General features: G+C 38.8%; 1 protein-coding gene across 1 annotated transcript in view; it reads right to left on the reverse strand.

Annotated features, from left to right (window-relative positions):
• The window catches only part of LOC124723144 (probable cytochrome P450 CYP44), a 255,877-nt gene that overhangs the window by 22,918 nt on the left and 209,038 nt on the right, over positions 1-23,921 (reverse strand). Inside the window, exon 9 of the mRNA XM_047248335.1 lies at positions 10,640-10,799. Within this exon, the coding sequence (XP_047104291.1) occupies positions 10,640-10,799 (160 nt within the window). The remainder of the gene's footprint in view (positions 1-10,639; positions 10,800-23,921) is intronic.

The raw sequence follows: 23,921 nt of genomic DNA on the forward strand, positions 1-23,921 counted from the left end.
TACTTGATTGCAATGATATTTCAGCAACCAGCTTGCCCTTTTTGCAATGAATTCAAATTACAAGTGGTCAATGAAATAAAAACATATATGAACATTTCCTCCAGACAATGCTTGCAAAAGCAGAAACTCTGCCAAGTGCATCATCTCACCAAATGTTCTTACTATGTGCAAATTTCACTCACTAAATCTCTGAAACAAGGAAAGTAAGAGCTCCAAGCATATTTAGTATATTAAAATCTGCCAAAAGGAGGTACAATTACAATTTAACTTGCAGGTGAATTGTAAAGGAGTTTCCTTTGAGTGTCACTTTGGATCATTTGTAGGAACATAGACTTCCTGTAGGCCAGGTGAAGGGTTAAGAATTGCAGTGCCAGTCATGTTGTCTGTCTACATTTTGAAGTAGCTTTTTGGTGAGGTAGTAAGGAAAAGATTAAGAATATTAAAGGAATATATCTCTTAATTTATTTGGGAGTGTTTAGGACACATTGAACTCTATGAGTGAAACGTTAATAGTCCATTCTGCCTTCTGATGTTAGATGAGGAGTTGCACGAATAAAGGAGCAATGATACTGATACACAAGTTGCTCTCGTACTTGTAAGTTAATAGACTCTTTGCAGCTTATTCACTCTGTGTTGTTTAACCATTTTCATTACTGAGAGCTTTCACAAAAATATTTGTGGAACTAATTCATGAAAAGTATTGTCATTTTCATTGTGTACTGTGATTTTATACTTTATTTCACACTCTGAATTTTGTATAAAAGATACTGAAAAGACAATTATATGTCAATGCACAGCTAAAAAATAGAATGACAGCAGAAGCAGTTACCAAGTAGACCTTTTCCCATTAGCAGACCAAAACGAACTATTGTTAATAAAACCCCACAACCAAAGTATGTTCATATGATCTTCACCTATGTCCGTAAATTACTAGCAGCAAACAGCAGATGAATATAACAAACTCTGAAATGTGTTATTACTAGCAGCAAAAAGTGGATGAATATAACAAGCTCTGCAATGTGTTTTAAGTCTAACTCCAGCATTAAGAATTATCATTTAAAATGTCCCAGAGTGCCCATGTGTTGGTCACAGATTCACTTAACCTTAATGTGAAAGAAAATATACAAAAGGTGCAACCATTACTTAGACAGGAAATTCCATCCTTCTTTACCCCCACCCCCCCTTTTCTCCAACAAATTTCTTGCGACCTCTCTTTTCAATTTTATTTACACAAATTATTATTTATGTTGACGAGAATAAGTTTGTGTGATGGATAGCTAACAATGGGATGAAATTATCTTAATTTATAAGAGGTCAATTATTTTCAATGGTATTTGTGTTCTATGCAGCCATTCTGCATTGCATCTTGTAATTTTGCTTATGTTACCTCTATCATCCCCCTCATTTTTATTACTTTCTTATTTATTGAAAATGCCAACTCACTCAACCTATTTTAAATGCTGCATTAAGGTTTCATGCTGAACTATCATCCTTTACAGAGAGCTTAAGGTGGTATTTTACACTTTGAGCAAAACTCTCTGGATACCAGTCTCAGGTAACAGTTTCATCCAACACAATGGTGTGCCCCCTTCTACTTTTTCAAATCTATTCACTGTAAGCATTTTGTAAAATCACTACACTCCACAATGCTTTTTGATCCCTTTCAAAGTCTTTACAGAAAAGGTCCAACTTAATTCTTGGTTAATTATATACCACATGCTCTCACAAAACTATTTTATCATTCTCCTAATAGAGGAGAGAAGCAAACCTGTGGTGTCTGACCATGTAAAGTGATAAATGTAATTACACCTGTGCCAGTCCTCTGACAGCTGCTTCTATCAACATTTAGCAATGCACAACCTGACGCCCCACTTTTTTCAAACACCTTTCTTCCATGGAGCTACTCCACTTTCAGATGTAGCAAATATTCTAAATGCAATGAAATATTTTAATGAGATTGTTGTTTTACTGTGTATCATAAGCTGATTATCCTGTGCCTAGTTGTCAGTTTGTTTTGTGATGTTATTTACTGATTGTTGTGATTCATGCTTACTGTCCCCCTTTAATGGAATTTTATGTCATCTACAAATACAGGGTAATTCCGTGACAATGGTACAAACTTTGAGGGCTGATGGAGAAGGCTAAATGTATCAGTTTGAGGTAAGGTACCATAGCCCTGAAATGACCGAGAAGAAAGGTATACGTAAAGATCTGCTTAATTTATGCCTTAGCCTTGCACAGCACTCAAACTGAGGGGCCCAACTTCCAAATGCTTATCATGACTTACAGAATTCTCACTGAATACTCACTGATACCTCCAGGTAATTTCTCCTGTTGACGGACAAGTAATGGCCCTTGTAACTTGATAGCAAAGGGACCAAAAATCCTAAGTCTACAATATAGTAATAATGAATTTCATTTGCTGCACAAGTTTCACAAGGTACTACTTTTACAACAGATGTTCCAAATGACATCCTTAAGCATCAATTCAGGCATGGCATCATCAAAGTTCTGTGATACCCATTTTAATATCTCTGGTGTTGTTCGAACAGTGTCATAGGCAATGAGAATTCTTGTCAGTAGATCCTCTTCATTCTCGACAGGTGTCTTGCATAAAAGGCTTTTCACATGGCCCCACAAGAAGAAATCAAGGGGGATGAGCTCCAGGCGAATGTGCTGGCCATGAAACAGGACCTCCTCTACCTGCACACTTTTCAGGCAATGTCTGATCCAGGTGTTTATAAACCCTCAGTTTAAGGTGAGGTGGGCTTGCATCATGTTGGAACCACATCTGGTGACGAAGAACAAGTAGGACAATTCCAGTAGCCTGGGTAGTATGTCTCTTTGTATACTGGTGCACTTAAGCAGGGAGAAAAAAAGAAACAGGCCCAGTGCATAATCACTAACTGTGCCTGTCCACACATTGACTGATAATCTGAGCTGGTGGCTCTTCACAACTATAGCATTGAGATTCTCACCCTGACACAACTATTGTGACTATTTAGCATTCCATCTTTGGGGTGAAACAGGATTCATCTGTGAAAAGCACAAATGCAAGAAAGTGAGGATAGACTGTGAGGTGATGCAAGAAACATTGTCTGAACTTGACATGAGATATAAAGTCAGCAGGAGTCTAAGTATGCACTTTCTGTGGGAGGTAGCTACACTTACTGTAACACTCAACGCACAGTACTCTGCAAAACATTCATTTTACATGCAACTGGTCGGGTGATGATTGAAAGTGTCTCATCCTCTTGTGCAAGCAAATTGGGAGTCCGTGTAATTAACCGTCTTCCTTGGCTGTTTTACTGTGATACCAATTGCCCTGATAATTTTTGGAACAGTCTAGAAGTTGTGGTGTGAGCCAGATGTCTTCTATGTGAATATTTGGTCCTGTACGATCTTTCCACTCCTTTGGTACTTCCATTTGCTTACCCATACATGAAAATCATACCTGTAAATTCCATCACCTGGTGCTATTTGATTTGGTTAGTGATGATCAGTGTTAGTACTTCAACCTCTAAACACAGACTTCAGTCTACTACAGTACAGATATTGTACACCAGGACTGGTCATCTCAGTACACAATATGCCATGGTTCAAATGGCTCTGAGCACTATGGGACTTAATGTCTTAGGTCATCAGTCCCCTAGAACTTAGAACTACTTAAACCTTACTAACCTAAGGACATCACACACATCCATGCCCAAGGCAGGATTCGAACCTGCGACCGTAGCAGTCCCGCGGTTCCGGACTGTAGCGCCTAGAACCGCATGGCCACCGCAGCCGGCACACAAAATGCCATCTGCATTGGATTAGCTGAGATACTATCTCAACCTCTACATGTAAGTGCTCCTCAGCATTGCTACCCTACAGTTTTAGTGACAACAGTACTGGTACATGTATACCACAGTCAGAGGTATCAGAATGATTTCCACTTATAACTTTCAAGTCAGTCATCTCTGGACCAAGGTCCCCACCTCAAATTGGTATATTTACTCTTGTCCATTATCCCTGAAAGTTTGTAACATCATCGCGGAAGCACCTTGCATAATACTTTCATGAGCACTCATATTTAAATATACATTGTTAATGTACAAAAGGAACAGATGTGGTCCCATTACTGGTCACTGAGGTATACCATACTTAATTAGATTCAAATCTGATAAGTGTCCAGAAATAGTTTTAAGGTAGACATTACTGTGCTACATGCTTACTGCTTGTTTATGACTACTCAGGACGAAGCTTATCCAACTGTGGGACAGAACTTGAATACCATACTGTTCAAGTTTTGACAGCTGAATCTTAAGGTACATCCTATCATAAGTTTTCAGTAGATCAACAAATACTCCTTTTGTTTTGTGTTTCATGTCTGTCAGACTCAGTATTCATTTACTACATTCATAAGTGGCTATTGTTGTTGACCACTTATTACTGAACCCTTTGTTGTGCATTACATAGGATTTTCATTTTATTTATAAATTCTGTAAGTCTGTCACAGACATTTTTAAGAAATGTTTTTGAAATGCAAAAGGAAACTGTAATGGGCTTGTAGTTGTTTACATTATCTCTTCCATCTTTTTTATGAATTTGAATTACCTTAGACATTTTCAGTACATCACAAAAAGTGCCCCTTCCACACCCATTAACCATGGGCCCTGCCAAATTCAGTGGCTTGAGTGCCTCTGTGATACAGACAGCCACACTTTAGGTGCAACCATATCAGAGGAGTAATTGTGGATGATGATGATGATGATGATGATGATGATGATGATGATGATGATGATGATGTGTGCTTTGTGGGGCACTCAACTACATGGTTATCAGTGCCCATACAAATTTCCAACCTTTGCTCAGTCCAAACTTGCCACTTTCATGAAGAGTAACTGTGGAGAGGCCAGACAAACATATGACTGCTGCAGAGGGGCTGCAGTGTTTTTAGCAGTTGCAGGGGCACCAGTCTGAATGATTGACTGATCTGGTCTTATAACATCAGCCAACACAGCTTTGCTATGATGGTACTGCGAAAGTCTGAAAGCAAGGGGCAACTAAAGCCATTATATTTCCCGAGGACTCACAGCTGTTCTGTATGTCTTAATGGTGATATCCTCCTGGGTGAAATAACCAGGAGGATAATAGTTATCACCTGGATCTCCAGATGGGGACTATTCAAGAAGATATTTTCATCAGAAGATACAAAAGTGACATCTGGATCAGAGTGTCGAATGTTTGGGTAGGTAGGTGAGATAATTTTAAAAAGGAAATGGATAGGCTGAAATTAGGTATAGCAGGAAGTAGTGAAGTGTGGTGGCAGGTAGAACAAGACTTACTGGTCAAGGTAGGGCTGTCAACACAGAATCAGATAGGTGTAATACAGAAGTAGGTCTAATGATGAATAAGAAAAGAGGAATGTGATAAAGTTGCTACAAGCAGTGTCGTGAATCCATTATAGCAGCTGACATAGACACGAATGCAACATCCACCATAGTAGTACATAGACATGAATGCAACATCCACCATAGTAGTACAAGTTCATATGCTTGCTAGCTCAGCAGATGACGATGAGGTTGAAATGATCTTGACAAAAAGGAGGACACATTCTGAGGCATCAAGAAACTGTCAGTTTGGTAAGTGAGTGCAAATGGATGTAGGCTGCAGCAGTTATGCAGAGATAAAAAGGCTTGTGCAAGTTAGACTACAGGGTTTGTCCATAAAGTAAAGAAACTGGCCACTGAACAGTACTCCAGTTGCCAGCAGCATGCTCCCTGGTGGGGGGATTTGTGGTGGAAGATCTAAGTTACGCAACACATCAGGTGGCAGTCGCATCCAAACACTGACACAGTGAGGATCACACGTGGCACAAGAAGCTGTTTTTGAATTTTTGTCATGGCAGAAAATGTGAAAAATGGAGCTTTCTCTGAAGCAGCATTACACAATTAAATTCTGCTTTCACCTGGGAAAAACTGCTTCTGAGATGCTTGCCATGGTTAAGGAGGCTTGCAAATATGACACCCTGTCAAGACCCAGGTTTTATGGTGGTTCAGTGAGTTCAAGAACAGACGGGAGACCACTGAAGACATGGAGCAATCTGGATGCTCTGCAACAAGTGGTCTGGATGAAAATGTTGAAGGTTTGTGTGAAACTGGTGCCAAATATGTTGAGAGCTGAGCAAAAACAATGATGAGGTGACATTTTCTGTAAGATGTTGGAGCAGTTAAAAAGTGAACCAGACTATTTAGACAACATAATAACAGGTGATGTATAATGGTGTTACAGTATGACCCCAAAACCAAGTGCCAAAGCTCGGAGTGTTACACCTCAATTTTTTGAAGCCCCAAGAATGCAAGAATGTTGAAGTCCAAGGTCAAGACAATGTTCATTGTCTTTTTTTGACAAGCATCAGGTGATCCACAAGGAATTTGTACCTCCAGGACAAACTGCCAATGCCATTTTCTGCCAAGAAGACCTTTAATACCTGTACATAGCCTTCAAACGGAAACAACTGGAGAATTCCAACCCCCAGAACTCCACCACGACAATGCTCCAACCCACACCACTTTCTTTGAGACCAACTACTTGGCCCAGATAGGGGTTAGAACCTCACTGCAGCCACCATACAGCCTCAATATGAGCCCACTAGACTTTTTTCCCCAAAGCTCAAGAGATGCCTGAAAGGTCACCATTTTGATGATATTCCCACCATCCAACAAGCTGTCAGGGAGTCTCTGAAAGAGGTTACCGCAGCTGACTTCCAGGGAACCTTTGCAATGTTGGCAGCAGTGTATCTATGCCCAAGGAGACTAGTTTAAAGAATTTAGATAGTATATACCAACTGGATCAATAAATTCCTTATACCAGACCAAGTATGATTACCTTACAGACAAACCCTATAACATGGAGAGCTGCATGAAACCAGTCTTAGGGCTGAAGAATACAACAACGACAATAAAAACAGTGAGCAGTCACATATGTGTGTAACTGGTTCAGTTACATTTGGAGCCCTCTTTTTTATGATTGTTGAATGGTCACCATCAATACCTATGGAGGTGGAGTCTCCTAGTCCTTTAATTGTATCTGCTACATCATTTTGTGTGACAGTGCTGATTTACATTGACCTATTACATACAATTATCTTATAGTTGTTGGATTGGGTACTCTTATTTTTGTTTGATTTTATCATATTATCCACAACACCAATTTGTAAGGTGATGCCATCATATACAGTAGTGGCCCATATGAGGGACTCACAATGGACATTGCACTCCACTTTGTATCATCTACTGCAGAGCTGAACAACTTGCTGAATTCAAGTGTCTGCTCAGGCTCTGATCATGAGCAGAGTAGTTGCAGCATGGCTGGGATTGAGGGAAATGCATGTACACCATATGAGTGTGACAACATGGGAGAAGAACCAACTGTGAAATAGGGGGAGTGAGGGGGGGAGGAGGGTCACAGTTCACAGTTTTGTCAGCAGTGCCATCTAATAGCAGCAATGGTGAGTTGGCATTGTGCAATACTGACAATGACTGACAATGTCTTCACCTTTCAGTCCACAGTGCAAGGACAACAAAGGACTTTTACACAAAAAGTTCAATTTACAAAGACATTACATGTTTTACCATGTCAAAGAATACAGAAATGGAAAATGCAAAGTGCTGTGGTGAGACAAACAGCTACCAGCAAACATACATCAGGCAGCAGCACCAATGCCTGCACGCCAGCAGACCAGAGGCTACAAGAAACTCAAGCTGGTGAGCTGCACCACCAGACCAACATAGAGCTGTACCACCAGCACACCTGGACACACACGCAGTTACAATCGGTGTGTGCAGGCAAAACAGTTTCCTACTTCCATGGAAATCGATTGGAGCCAATTACACATGGGTATCACTCCATGAGGCAATTATTTAGGCTCACTCTCCAGCTCCAGAAGTCAATTCCAGTACAGTGAACAGTGACAGAAAGACTTCGCTATGACATCACTTGCTACAATGTGGATGCCTCTCCACTCTCCATGTCATTGAGGGACCAGACTTCATTAACGTAATGGTGCCATGCTGGGAAGCTTTGGTATACTCTGCTTCACTACTACTTCACCACTTTGACTGTGTCAGACTTAGTGGTGGTAGCATTTGTACAAACTTAGTCAATTTCTCTGGTTCTCTCTCTGTTCAGAAGAGATCTCCACAGGATTCATGGCGTCAATTTCCTCCTGTACTGCTTCAGACATTAGTCAAGTCCATGAACATCGTCTTGTGGCATTTCTGTGTGCTGGGGGGGGGGGCTGCACAATATTTGGCAGGTGTACCAGTTTCTTTGGTTCTTCAGTTGCCCTTTATTTTGTTATTCAGAGTGCTCTGAATACTCTTGCTGCTAATGCATGTTACCACTGGAAGGTAATTTAAGAAGACACTAAGTCTACACTGTCAGGATGTTTCAGAACAGTGCATATTTTTCTACAGAGTGAAAGATTCATTCTGGAAATAACACCTACACTGTGGCTAAGTTAGTCCTTGGCAAAATCTTTTCTTCCAGGAATGCTAGTCCAGGAATAAAAGAGAGCTTCTCTGAAGTTGAGAAAGTAGGAAAAAAGTACTTTCTGAATTGAAGCTATGAAGGTGGGTCATGAGTCATGCTACTTCAGTTACATACTTGACCCCCTATTCCATAGGCATTTAGTTTGTTTACAAGGCAGAAATGGGAGAATGTGCAGAAGGCTTCTCATCAGAATGAGGCCTTCCCCCCCCCCCCCTTCCCCCCCCCCCCCCCCACCATCTCTAGAGAACAGTTGCAAGTTAATACACTATTGCATACTAACTGATCACTGAGCATGGTGCCTTAGGGGTTAAGACTTTGGACTCACATTTAGAACAACTGGGTTTCAAATTACCACCTGCTCATTCAAATTTGGTTTTCCATAGTTTCCCTAAATCACTTAAGTCAAATTAGGGGATGATCCCTTCAAAAAGGACACAGATAGTTTCCTTTTCATCCTTTCAGAAATTTTAACATGTACTCTGCCTCTAATGACCTCACCACTGATGGGACATGAAACTGTAACTTCCCTCTTTTCCATTAAATCTATAATATGAGTCTGAGTCTGTCATAAATTAAAACATTGAGCTGAACCATGTGTTAAACATGGGTACTTCCATTGTGAGGAAACTGCAGGTACACTTCATGGATTGGCTCAAAGCCTCATCCTACCACTAGCTTCATCCATTCCTCAGTAGAAGCTCTCTCCTGATGCTGTGAGCCTAGCAACTCCAGAAGAATGTGTATGTTGGGGAGTTTGGCTTCTCCACACTCCCAGTGTTATTTTTGAGAGAAAATTCTTCTACCATTTGAGGAGTGTAAGCTGTATTGGTTACTTTGCAAAGACTAGAAGAATTTGATGTCAGTAACAACAATTACACAATTGTTCAGCAGCCAAAGTTCCTAACATAACAATTTTCGCAGAGTTACTAATGTCTAAGAATCGTGGGAGAACCTCTATAGAATTCAGAAGAAATGAGGAGAATCATTTGGCAGGTTTAAGTTCAGTGTGGATCCATGAAGTGTTTTCAGAAGAATGGTTTGTAGTACTGCACCTACGAAAGACAGGTATGTAGATTAAACTCTTAATCTGACACACTTTTAACTTGACATGCACTATTAGCACTATGCAAAGAGCAGAATTCAATTTACGTATGGGTCACTTAAGTTTGGTGATCTGCCAAACTCTGAATAAGCCTTGTGATTTTATCACATTAGATGTGTGTGTAGGAAAAATCACTAGTGCATTAATAGAGGAACTGGGCATCACTAGTGTATATTTTGGTAATGAAAGAAATGTTCATCTCTGTAATTTGGGCACCAAGGGTGGCGGGAAGTGATGGCATACAATTCCCGATTATCAGACTGTACACGAAAACATTGGGCTACACATTGAACTCCTTCACAGTATCCCTTTGGCTGTGAGCATATGAAACTATTGATGATGATCCACCTGTCAAGGATATTAAACACAGCAGTCAACTTGGTGCCATGTTTTGGTACTAGGTTAATACAAACTCATCACAGTTGTCTAGACTAAATAGGTAGACAACTTTCACAGATCGTAATAGAAAGATTCTGCCTTTAATGAAGGAAGAAATCCTTTCAAATTAGGCATCTGAAGAATCTCTTGCAGTCTCAACACAGAATTGCTATCACAAACGCTGCATGACTATGTTGTAATCTCTGGCTGTTACACAAAATAGCATTCTCCAGCACTAGACCTTTAATATTTCTAGTGAAAAATATTTCCTGTTATCTTGGTAGAAATAGAATTTTTAGAATATACTTCCCTTAAATTACTGATCCCAACTGTTCAGTATTGCGCAAACCTTTCAATACTATTCACTTTCCACGACAGGTTTTCAAATATAAAAAAGTTTCACCATCCATATATTTAATACTTTCATATGCATTTGACTTCAGATTCTCATATGTTCATTATTATAAGAACTAAAAAGGTTAGAAAGATCCATTTGTGGCAAACATCTGACAGGACACAGTACTGAAGTAATTATAAATTTTACAAAGTACCATGTCCATAATCTCAACTAATGAGCTGATTTTGGATAAACAGAATAGATTTTCAGAAAAAATACTTCACCTGCACAAGTTCTTGTACCATGTCCAAAAGGAGTCAGCAGGTAAGGATGATAACTTGTATTTCCATTTCCTCTGAGCCATCGATCTGGGAGATATATTCTTGCATCCTTAAAATACTTCTCAGACAGGAAATGTACATTTGGAGTAAGATCTACATGTGTCTGAAAAATCAAAGTATTAATCATAGACCATATCAAACAAAAAACTAAATCTAAACATTTGTGTTTGAATTACAGTTTCTAAGCGTATCACATTCTTCATTATCCTTGCTAAGTGTTTTAAACCGAGCAAGATAGACGGGTAAATATTTTCTTCTCATAAAAGAAGACAAGAATACTCTCTGAAAAACTATTTATCTAAGCTTCTTGTGCAAACCACTATTTCTTCATCTGGTGAAATGAACACACTAAGATCTCTACAGTCAACAACTATCCAGTTAGGTTTCTAAATACTTCATGTAAGTTTTCCCATAAAAATCTCAGCAAAACATTAGGACTCTCAGCTGAGTTGTCTGTGACTTTGTTGTATCCCACTTGTTCAATAAATCTGAAGTTTCTCACAAAAATGCATTGGAATCATTGGAAGGAAGATGATGTTCTTTCTGCAAAATACTGTTGCCTAAATCTGTAGCCACTTAGTGGCAAGTGTCTTCTTGTAACAAATTATTTTTATATAGTATAAAGTGTTGTGTCTGTCAGAGCTTGTGTGTTTTTGTGGTTAGAACATACAGTGTATAGCAAAGGGTATTTCATGAACCATCAACACCTACTCCAGTTGCAAATGGTACATGGGATGTATTTAAACTGTTTGTGAGTCACCACATGAGCTCAAATGTTTCTCATTTTACCTTCATGGTCTTCTCGTGAGCTATACGTAGCAGGAAGCAATATATAGGTTGACTCTTTTAAGGAATGTAAAACCCTAGGATTTTGAACTAAATCACACCACAATACACAGTGCTCTCCTCAGTCACCCACCACTAGTGTTGGCTAAACTCTTGCATCTCTTTTGCGTTTACTAAACAAACCCATATTGCAAGATGCTGCTCTTCTTTGGCTCTTCTGTATTTCCTGTATCAGTCCTACCTGATAAGGATCTCAGATTGTGGAGGAACTTAAGTATAGTCTCCAGAATGAGATTTTCACTCTGCAGTGGAGTGTGCGCTGATATGAAACTTCCTGACAGATTAAAACTGTGTGCCGGACCGAGACTCGAACTTGGACCTTTGCCTTTCGCGGGCAAGTGCTCTACCAGCTGAGCTATCCAAGATTGACTCACGACCTGTCCTCTTCTGGTTGGCAGAAGAGCTTCTGTGAAGTCTGGAAGGTAGGATATGAGGTACTGACAGAATTGAAGCTGTGAGGACGGGTCGTGAGTCTTGCTTAGGTAGCTCAGTTGGTAGAGCACTTGCCTGCAAAAGGCAAAGGTCCGAGTTCGAGTCTTGGTCCGGCGCACAGTTTTAATCTGTCAGTTAAGTATAGTCTGTCTGCAGACTGCAGTGTAAGCTGGCGAGTCCCTATTCTATCTACCCCACTATGCCACAATCAGCAACTACAGGTAGTTTCACAAGGTCGTTTCTGTGGAACGCCTTTTAAATCAATTGTGATGCATTGCACATATATGGCCAGGGAGATTTTATTTTTTACTAATTGCATGAACAGCATACTGGAATTCATAACTAATATAACTAATGCAAGAAATGCATATGAGCATAATCTATGTAAATCAAGGCATGCAGCACTATGCTGCTAGAGGGGAACTTGATTCTCTGTCATCCTGCGTGGCAGCTGTAGTGTTCTTCTGGAAATGTTCATTTCCCACACCACAAGCAGTGATCACTCTCCAGTTTACAGACAGACTATATAAGTAAAATGAGGGTCTTGTAGATTACCTCCTTCATGGGTGGACTACACAAGTTGTGAATTCTTCTAATAAATCTCAGCATGGCATTTGTCTTTACTGTTATTAGTTTCCTGTGGCTGTTCCACTTTAAAGCTCTGTTGAAAAACTCCCAGATATTTAATGGTTATGACTACGTTCAGTGATTGTTCAGCAATTGTGTAATCAAACAATAAAAGGACATTCCAGTTATTTATGTAAAATACATTACATTTGTTAATGTTGAGGGACAACTGTCAATCACCACACCAAGCTTCAATCCTCTGCAGATCTTCCTGGATTTTGATACAATTTTCTAGTATTGTGCGTCTCAGTGTACAACAGCACCATTTGCAAACAAGCTCATGGATGATATACTGATGTTATCCATTAGGTCATTTATACACATTTTGCAAAAGGAGCACCACATACAGCTGTATGATAATCTTTAATGAAATGCAACTGGTTACACGAGCTATAGCCACATCCTGAAGTGTATAACTAAACTGGAAACATCTGAATTACTATCCATTTGCTCCAGCGGACCCATGTCATAACACTACAACCACATAACTCTAATAATGACAATTACTAAACATACTAATTATACTTTATGTCATTAGAGACACTGATGTAGGAAACAAGGGAGACCCAAACCTTCACAAGTGAATCGGCATAACCCCCAAATGTAGATAGTCAATTAGAAAAGGAAACACATGGTGTATATACTTAATCTTCCATAAAAGTGGGGTAGAAACTAATAATAATAACAATAATAATAATAATAATAAATATGGAATAGAGGGACCCTGGAAAATAGCCTGTACCAAACCAACAGTTCGCATACTTACAAACAGTGACAGGCCCTGTGAACAGCAACAGTATACAAGCCACACTGACCACCTAGCAAAGCACTGGTACTTAGAGCACTAGTGCTTGCATTACTGAGAGCACCTCTGCAAGGTGGGATGAGCAGCAGATTAATGACATTATGCACACATACATGCAACGAGGAAAAGTTGGTGCCCTCCATTACAACCAAGCAATAAACATTAGCCATATCAGTATAAAACATTACATATTGCATAATAAAGCATACATGATCTCAGTTGCAAGAACAAAGAAGGAAGCCCAGAAAAATACTGAAACCAAATTCTTAGGACTTTGGCTGCAGAGTAACATCAGATGGAATAAGCATATTGAATATCTCAATGCAGAACTGAGCAAAACATGTTACCTTCTTTGTTCATTAAAATCATGCTGTAGTGAGAAAACAGTATTGAATGCATATCATGCGTACTTTCATTCTCATCTTAGATATGGGGTCACCTTCTGGGGAAACTCTAAAACAGCTAATAGCACTTTTAAACTACAAAAAAGGGCCATTAGAATCTTGTTTGGGTGCAAGCCTAGGGTCTCTTGTAAACCCCTGTTTAAGAAATATGGTATTCCTCCATTACCAGTGTGTATACATTATAGAAACCCTTTTGTTCTTCAAATTAAATGTAATAGGCAAGGACCGGAGACTGCAAAAAAACTGTGATATACATGAGCACTTTACCAGACAAAACAGAATCTTACATATGACTCAAATCAGCACAGCACTGTGCCAAAAAGGCACTTTTCACATGGGAGTTAAGCTTTATAACAAACTTCCTGAAAACATAAAAACTATCACTGAGGTCAATACATTTGGAAAATCTCTAAAGTCATATTTACAGCATCACTGCATTTACTCCATTGAAGAACATTTAAATTTATGAAATGTGTTATATAAATACTTAAGTGTAAAGTGTATTATTGTAACCTTAAATATGTATGCCTTGAAATGACTTTCAGCCTGTATATTTATAACTTGACTTGTCCAATGTCTTATGCATAAGCTGCTATGTAGACAACAGAACCAAAAAAAAAACCCTCACTCCCCGCCCCCTCCCTTTTATCACTGTAGGTGCGATGACATCACGAACAAGATACCAATATGCATACAATGGGTGAAACAGAACAGAAACACAGGTGGAGCACAGGGCTAATGGAATCAAGCTCTTGCAGATGATAAAAATTAGACAAACATCTGTGATGTTGCAGCTCAATCTGGCTATTAAGTGTGTGATGCTGCATATTATTTCCCTCTCTTCTAACACATTGAGGGCCTGTCCATTTCCCTCCTTGTGCAAAATGTTTAAGTTACTGGACAAGCCACTTTCTGAATGGTCTTGCTAATGTAAATGAGTAATCAATGAGGACCCAGAATTGGTCAAATTTATTTATTTATTGTCCTCTGAATCAATACTGTACATGACATGCACATGGTGATGCACAAACATACATTTGATGTTGGACATTGTGATAATTTGCTGGCATGAAGTTATATGCCAAAAGTTTACACAAACATGAGCTTACATACATATTTTCTGATAAGTTATGGACACATGAATTTATGGACACACAAATTACATACTCAGTTACACATTTGTATTTTAGTGCTATATTCCTCTAACACATATACACAACAGTACCTTGTTGGATATTCTTTCTGCACTTAATTTGCTTAGTAGCAAATGATATAGATGAAAGATTTTTGCACATACTTGCATTAATGTTTTACTCTTTATGAAATTCTTTGATGCAATTTGTTTCATGTTTCTTTCCACCCATGTGGAGCAGAAATTCACTTGCACTGTAGAAACAATGATCAAGCAGGAATGATTTTAATTTTTTATTAAATACAGTCAGGGACTTAATTTTTTTAAATTTCTGATGGCAGGCTATTGTATATTTTAATGCCTTTGTTGAAGGGAGAATTTTTAAAGGCAGAGGTGCACATCTCTTTAACATGGAGTTCCATTTTCTGTCTAGTACCATAGTCATGGACATTTACATTTTTATTAAATTTTGTAATACTACTTTTTACAAATTTGCATAGTTCTAGTAGATACAGGGTGCCAAGGGGTAGGATGAGCAACTTTTGGAAGAGAGGTTTGCAGCTATCATCGGCTTTGCCTTGTTCATTATTCTTATAGCTCTCTTTTGAGTGAGGAGGATGTTTGGGCTATGTGTAGAGTCTCCACAGAATATAATACCATACTGCATTACACTGTGGAATTGTGCATAGTAGGCTGTGTGAACAGTTTCCGGGCTTGTGCAGTGTGCAAGGATTCGTAGGGCATAGCTTGGTTTAGCTTACTATTAGTTTTATTAATGTGTGTTTGCCATTTTAGATTATCCTGAATCCATGGGCCTAGAAATCTTGTTTCTGTATTTGGAGAGTTTTGGGAACCGTGTAATTTCATATCAGGCATAATTTTATTTGATCTTAGGTGGAAGTTTAGGTAAGTGATTTTCTTTGTGTTAAATATGAGCTTTTTTTCCTCAAACCAATCACCAAGTTCGTCTGTATCTCCATTTATGGCCTCTTGGAGTTCATGTTCACATTTTTGCTTGTTATGAGGATACTGGTATCATCTGTGAAGAGTGTACTGGTGCTGGCATTGATGTTTGACGGTAGGTTTGTTTATGTACATAAGGAAGAGCACTGGACTTTTTGTTTCCTATTTATCAGGTATGAGCTGAACCAGTTTAGTGGGGTGCCTCTGAAGCCATATGACTCCAGTTTGTTGAGAAGAATCTTGTGGTCTATGACATCAAATGCCTTGGACAGATCTAGGAAGAGCCCAACTGCTTTTTGTTTTTTGTCTAGAGCATCTAGGGTGCAGTGTAAATACTCATATATGGCAGCTGTCGTGGATTTGTTTTTTCTGAAACCGTGCTGGGCATCAGATAGTATCTGGTTCTTATCAAGAAAATTTATTAGTCTTTGGTGAACTAGTCTCTCCAAAAGTTCACTAAACACAGGTAACAGCGATATGGGTCTGTAATTTTCTGCGTTGAGTTTTTCACCTTTCTTAAAGACTGGGATGACTTTAGCCACTTTCATGCATTTTGGAAATGTACCTACCATCAACGATGAGTTGTACACATTTTAATGTGGGAGAGCTATTTTCTTTATGCAGTTTTTGATGATAAAATATGGGATGTCATCGATTCCAGATGAGAATTTATTCTTGAGGTACTTTGCACTTAGTACAATTTCTTCAGGAGTTGTTTCCCAGAAGAATATAGATTCTAAAGGAGTTGTTATTTTGTTTTGTCTGTTGGGTGTGGGTTTGTTGAAGCTTTGTAACAGATTTTTAACAATATTTTCATAGTAATTGTTGAAGATATTTGCAATTTCTTGTGGATTAGTAACTCTGGTGTTGTTGTGGATCAGGATAGTGTTTTCATGTTTATGTGGCTTTGATTTGTTTCGTTCCTTATAATGCTCCACATTGCCTTGGTTTTGTTTGAGGATGTTGCCACATAGTTGTCATTTGCTGTTTGCTTTGCCAGTACTATGACTTTTTTAAGGATTTTGACATATTGCTTGATGTATCTTTCTTAAGATGGGGTGGGGATGGTGTTGTTATTTTTTAAATACTTCAACAGATCTCTCTTCCTTCTGCAGGAAATCTTTATACCAGTTGTTATCCATGACTTCTTATTGGGTTCTTTTGATGTGGTGCATTTGAGTTTAAGAGGAAAGGCAATATTGAAGTGATATAGAAATGTGTTTAGAAATGATTCCATTTTGTTGTATGTATCATCTGCTTCATATACTTTGTTCCATGTTTCTGCACCTAAGGAATCATTGAAGATTTTCATGTTTTCATTGCTGTAGTTTCTTACTTTAGTTGTATATTTGTTGTTGCAGTCTAAGGAGAGAACATTTGGAAGGTACGCGGCTATACGGCTTGGCCACATTGATCACTATAGCCTGTGTCCAGAGGTTCAACTCTGTGGTAGGGACAGTTTACAAATATCTGGTCAAGTGTGGTTTTGGTGTTGTTTTTTGCGCCTGTTGGAAATGTTACTGTGGGATTCAGACTGAATGAGTTAGTGAGATTCAGTAGGGATCCTTTCACACGCCCTGTAGACTGGAAATCAACATTGAAATCACCACATAAAATTAGTACCTTTTTGTTTTGGCGAAGTTTGTTTAGGAGTATTTCAAGGTTTTTTAGGAAGACACATACATTGCCTGTTGAAGAATGATAGATACATGTTATGATTATATTTGCTTCTAGAATTTAGATTTCAGCTGCCTCAAAATCATTTTCTTTATTTAAGTGGTCGAACTGGTCAAAACGTCTGTAGTTTATGGAATTTCTTATAAATATGGCAGCACCTCCACCTTTCTGGCTTTTCCTGAAGTAGTGGGAAGCTAATGTGTAACCAGGTATGCTAGCTGAACTAATTTGGTCTGGTTTCAGCCAATGTTCTGTAACGCAAATTACATTTACATATTGTAGGTCTGTTGTGAATAGGGGTTCAATTTCTGCAAGCTTGTTTGTTATTGACTGTACATTTTGGTGGTATATGGCGAAGCTGTATGTATGTGGACACTGACGGCTCTTTTTTGTCGCCTCTGCAGAGGTAGGGGGCTTGGCCATAAAATAATTTATGGGTTTAACATCCTACCCTCGTTGGCGTAACCTGTATGGTTTACACTGGTTTTGTCTTTGGGTGAAGGTTTTTTACAGTTATGTTTTGTTCCTTAAATCTAATAGGTATTATAGGACCACTTTGCCCTTTCTTTTGCTCTACAGATTGTGATATTTGATTTGCAATTTCTCTTCTGCTAAGGTTGTTCAAGTGGAAGCCCTGTCGTGTGTAGTGTTCTCTGCAAAATTTGCTAGCTTCAATTACGGTGACATTTGCGAATTTTGAACAGAGTTTATAGATTTGTGAGTTTGTATTTGTTATGTCTCTGTTTACACGCGACCTGTTTGGAAGGTCGTGTCTAAATGGTACATCAACTAGGAACACTTTCTTTGATGAAACACATGGTAGTTTGTTTCTTAGTGTTTTTAGCAGATTCTGGCTGTTGTTGCAGGTTACGTCATTTGTTCCTGCTGCAATTACAACAATGTCAGAAGTGCAAGTTTTTGGAGAGTTTTGATCAATATTTTTTAGGACAACCCTTGCATTTGCTTGGGGGTAGACGTAACCAAAACTTTGAATGTGATCACCTTCATTTAGAAATTTCGATATATTGTGGGCTTGGCAGTCACCCAAGATGATTGCCTTAAACGTTTGTTCACTCATTTTTTGTTTTTCACGGAATTTCGTAGCTTTTGTGCTTTTGTGTCTGAGACTGTGTATGCTTTATTTTGTGATATGTAATGTTTTATGCTGTGGTTGTTATTGTTTATTGCTTGGATGTAATTGGTGAGCCCAACCTTTCCTAGTTGTGTATAAGTATATGGGATGTGGTTAATCTACTGCTCATCCCACCTTGCAGAGGCAGTCTCAGTGACCCAAGTGCTATGCTCTGGGCACCAATGCTTTGCTGCATGCTCAGTGTGGCTTTTGTGTTGTTGCTTTTCTTGGAGGCTGCCACTAGGATGTGATGGATAATTTGTAAGTATTCAAACTGCCACTTTGGTGTGGGCTATTGTCCAGGCTCCCTCTGTTCTGTATTTTTTATTGTTATTGGTTGTAGGTTCTACCTCATTTTTATGGAGGATAAAGTACACACCATTTGGCCCCTTTTCTAGCTGACTATCTGCATTTGGGAGTTATGTTGTTTTACTAGTGGAGGTTGGGTTCCCATCGTTCCTTCATCGACGTCTTTAATGACTTAAAAGTATTGAATGTTTAACTATTGTAAATATTAGGGTTTTGTGGTTGTAATGTTATGACATGGGGTCCACTGGGCCAAATAGATAGTCATTCATGTGTTTTCTGTTCAGATATTCACCTGAGGCTGTGGCTATAGGCCACAAAACCAGTTGCATTTCATTACAGATTATCAGACAGCTGCATGTGCTTTTCTTTTTGCAAGACATATTGCCACAACTGGGAATGCCTGGAGCACAGAGTTGTTTGTCATTTTTATATATTTTGAACTGTAATGGTTCTACAACATCCCCTTGGAGTATGCTCTAAGCTATTTTTATGTCTTTTTTCTGCAGTGAGAAAGACATGCTGTGCTCTATTTGCTAGGAACACTTCAATCCAGCCACAAAGCTGGTCTGACATCCTTTATGCTTGTGCCTTATGCTTTAGGCAACAGTATGGAACTGTCCAAATGCCTTTTGGAAGTCAAGGAACAAGGCATCAACCTGGGCACCAGTATGTACTGGATGAACGGAGTGCACTAAATTTTGCAAGATTATTGTTTTCAGAATCTATGTTGATCCCTGGGCAGGAGATGTTCAGTCTCTATCTCTAGTACAATAATATATAAACATAAAACATGTTCCAAAACTCTCCAACAGACTGATATCAGTAGCACAGTCCTACAAGTATGTTCATCTGTTCAACAATTTTCCTTGAAAATGAGAGTGACATGCACATTTTCCAATTGTTTGGAACATTTTGTTCTTCCTGTGACCTACAATAGAATGATGCTAGAAGAGCAACAAGTTATTTTGCAAACCATGTGCAGAATCATATAGGTATATAGGTATCTCATCAGGTCCAGTCATCTTCCCTCTGTTGAGCAAGTTTAGTTAAGTTTCTATTTCATTTCTGTCAATATCTGTCAGTTTGATGCTTGTGTAATGATTGAGAGGAGGAACTGGAATATGATCTTGCACAGTGAAGTAATTTTGGAAAGCAGGATATAGTAATTTGGCCTTCTCTATGTTATTCTCCATTTTTGTGCCAGTATGGTCACTGAGTGAATATATAGATGGATTTGATCAGATTACTACCTCAACATAAGACCAAAACTTTTTCATCAAGATTGAAAAACAGAGTTTTACTTTTGAATTTGTTGACTGCTTTGCGCATGACTCTCCGCATACTCATTTCATTTTCTTTGCACTTCCATTTGATGACAAGGCTTTGACCATGTGTAAATCTGTGGAGAATTTCTCTTTACTTTCGGATCCTCTTTCTAATAGGGCTTTGCTTGTGAGATACCCATCTAATGCACATTGTACAATACATTTGAATTTTGTCCATTTACACTCAACATTGACAGTCCCAGATATAAGTGTCTGATGTTGACCACTCAGTTTGAAATCTATTTCCTATGACTCTCACTACGAAGAAATATTTTCCTAACTTTTTTAACATTCCTACTGATAGCTACGGTCAGTGACATACTGAGCTCATGATCTCTGAGTGTCTGTTGTAATGCCTGCTGTCCAGATTTGAAGCTATGTGAAATGGAGGTGATTGTGTTGTCTACCCTGTGGTACCCTACACCATCATGCCACCTGCTGGGCCCATGTGACAATGACGAGTGTAATCTGGCAATGTTCATTCTCCTTGGACCCTCCACATGCAGATACATCCATTGTGATGCCGTATGCAGAACCAGAACTTCTCTGTAAAGATAATGTGGTGCCACTTCCGTGTCCACTGGTGTTGGGTGCACCACTGCTGGCCTGCCTCCTCTGCTGCCATGTGAGGAGAAGCTACAACACTGATCATGGTGCTGACAATCTGTGATGCTCCACGTGTCATCGCACTATCTCTGTTGATACTTGTCTCACTGCAAATGAGCCCATTTCCTAATTCGAAGTATGTGACATCCCCATACAGTCCTGCAAGGCAGGGTCAACTATTTCTGTCCTCTCGGGCACTGATCGTGGAACTATTAAATGAAGTCTTGATGGGCTGTGATCCTCCCACTGTAAAATTCTGATATATGCCAGCAGATGTTTCTCCTACTTACACAAGGTAAAACATAATATTCTTACAAACAATCAATATTCAAATGTCATTTCTGAATGAAAATTCCACTGTGTAATCTTTCTTTATGCAGGAGAATCACCTAAAACTTGCACCGCAAATACTGCACAGATGGAAAGTGCTATTCATGTGCGGTTTTCACAGAATGGATTGAAAGTCAGAGGGCATGTATTTTTAGCCAATAAACAGATTGTAATAATACTTAAAAAGTCAATATTTATGCAAACATACTCTTTTTAAATGGAACAATGCCAATTGACATTAACAAACTAAAACTAGCGAAAATTAGAATGTCAGTGGTGTCTGTTGTGGGATTCTAGTGCAGGTCTTTTATGAGATATTGTATTTTGAAAATTTTCCACACCAACACTTGTTTTCAACCTGTGTAGTTACTAGGTACAGTGCTGTTATGTATGCTTACAGTGTGCTTGTGTGTTCCTGGAGTTCACAGCGACTTGCTAGTCAGTTAGTGTGTGATGGTCCAAGCAGTAGTTCACGAGTGGATGATGGGATTTGCAAAATGAGACAACATGCTCATGGTGTATGGAAAGTGTAGGAAGAATGCAGTTTGGACTTCTACGGTGTATGCAACAAGATAGCCCAATAAATGTCAACCATCTCAGCAGTTATTTATCAACCTCTTCAACTAGTTATGTGAAAGTGGTAGTGTAACATCTAGAGAATGTAACAGGAGGAATCGAGTGACAACAGAATAGGGGGAAATAAATGTTCTTGCCACTGTTGCAGTTGATCCACACGTTAGCTACCGCGCAACCACACAAAGAAGTGGTATTAGTCAGGCAAGAGTCCTACACATTCTGCATCGACATAGGTTCCATTCCTATCATATCTCTATCCATCAAGAGATGCATGGAAATGATTATGAGAATTGTGTTAACTTCTGTACATGGACATTAAGACGGGATACTCCAGATGTTTCATGTATCTTGTTCAGTGATGAAGCCACATTTGCCAGTAATGGACAAGTAAACACCTGAAACATGCACCATTGGCATTGTCAGGTAGAATGTCAGTATCCATGGAGTGTAAATGTGTTGTGTGGGATAGTGAACCATCAGCTCATAGGCTCATTTTTCATAGACAGAACGCTGAATGTGCACAAGTATCACAACCTCCTAAGAGATCATCTTACATGGATGCTAGAAGATGTTCCTCTGCAGACCACGAGGCACGTGTAGTACCAACATGATGGATGTCCAGCCTGTAGTGTACCAGCCTCCTAAGAGATCATCTTACATGGATGATAGAAGATGTTCCTCTGCAGACTAAGAGGAACCAGTAGTACCAACATGATGGATGTCCAGCCTGTAGTGAACGAAGTACTTCAGCATGTCTTCAAGAATTGTTTTCAAATTGGATTGGATGCAGAGGACCTGTACCTTGGCCAGCCCATTCCCTGGATTTGATGCCTGTAAACATTTTCTGTGGGAAAAGCTGGAAGACACTGTTTACAAGGACATACCAACTACACCTGAGAAACTCAATGACGTATTACTGCACCCCACTTGGACATTTCTGCTGAAATGCTAGCACATGGGCAGTAGTCATTCCATACCAGACAGGAAGTGTGTATTGCCACCGCCACTGGTCCTTCAGAACGCAACCTGTGATGGTAAGTGTCGGTGCAGGAGCTTTTCAAAATATGATATCTTGTAAATGACTTGCACTAGAATCCTTTCAACAAACACCACTGACATTCTAATTTACCCTACTTTAAGTTTGTTAATGTCAATAGGTATTGTTTCATTCAAAAAGTGTGTGTTTGTACAAAAAATACACTTTTTAAGTATTATTACTACATGTTTATTGGCTAACAATCTGAACCCCTGCCTACTAATCCATTATGTGAAAAATGCACATCAAAAGCACTTTCCATTTCTGCAATATTTTTTGCAGTGCAAGTTTTATGTGAGTCACCATGTATAGAAAATGTAGATATAATTACTTCCACCTACTCTGTGCAGTTGTGCTGGAAAGCTAGTCATATATGTCTGTAGCAAAATTGGTGTCAATTAGATATTTGTTTCATGACAACTCCATTGTGTTGCAATTTTAATGACCAGCAGTGTAATATTTTCCAGATCCATTTTGTGGGACACTCAAATTTTTGACCAATCCCAAAGGGATTTACTTTTCCTGGTAATCTGCTACATTGACATCAGGTTTCATATCATTCATTAAAAATGTATTGAAGCTCTGTGATAACTGTATAGGATCTCAAATGGTGTCATATTTGAGTTTAATTTTAGAAGCTTCATAGTCATACACTTTAATACCCAATTCAGATTTAATGACAGACCACACTATTTTTGATTTATACTTGTAAACTGTTTTTTTGTTTAACAGTACAGTATAATGTGAGTGGGAAGCATGACAGGCCTAGCACCTTACAAAATAGTCTTCAGAGGAGGTATTTTAAGAATATATATAAAAGCAACAGATTGCAAATCACAAAGTATGCTAAATAAAGTTTCCATGTTTACATACAAACACTTCTTCACTTTTGCTTTCAGTATTAGGCAACAAAGCCTGCTGTGATACAATTTCAAACAATTATGGCCTTTTTCCTCCTTTGGAGCTATATATTTGTGATTTTTCTCTAACTGGTTCATTTCTAATCCTGTCCATCATCATAAAGT

The sequence above is a fragment of the Schistocerca piceifrons genome, chromosome X, assembly GCF_021461385.2.
Source record: "Schistocerca piceifrons isolate TAMUIC-IGC-003096 chromosome X, iqSchPice1.1, whole genome shotgun sequence".
In the NCBI taxonomy this organism is placed as follows: Eukaryota; Metazoa; Arthropoda; class Insecta; order Orthoptera; family Acrididae; genus Schistocerca; species Schistocerca piceifrons.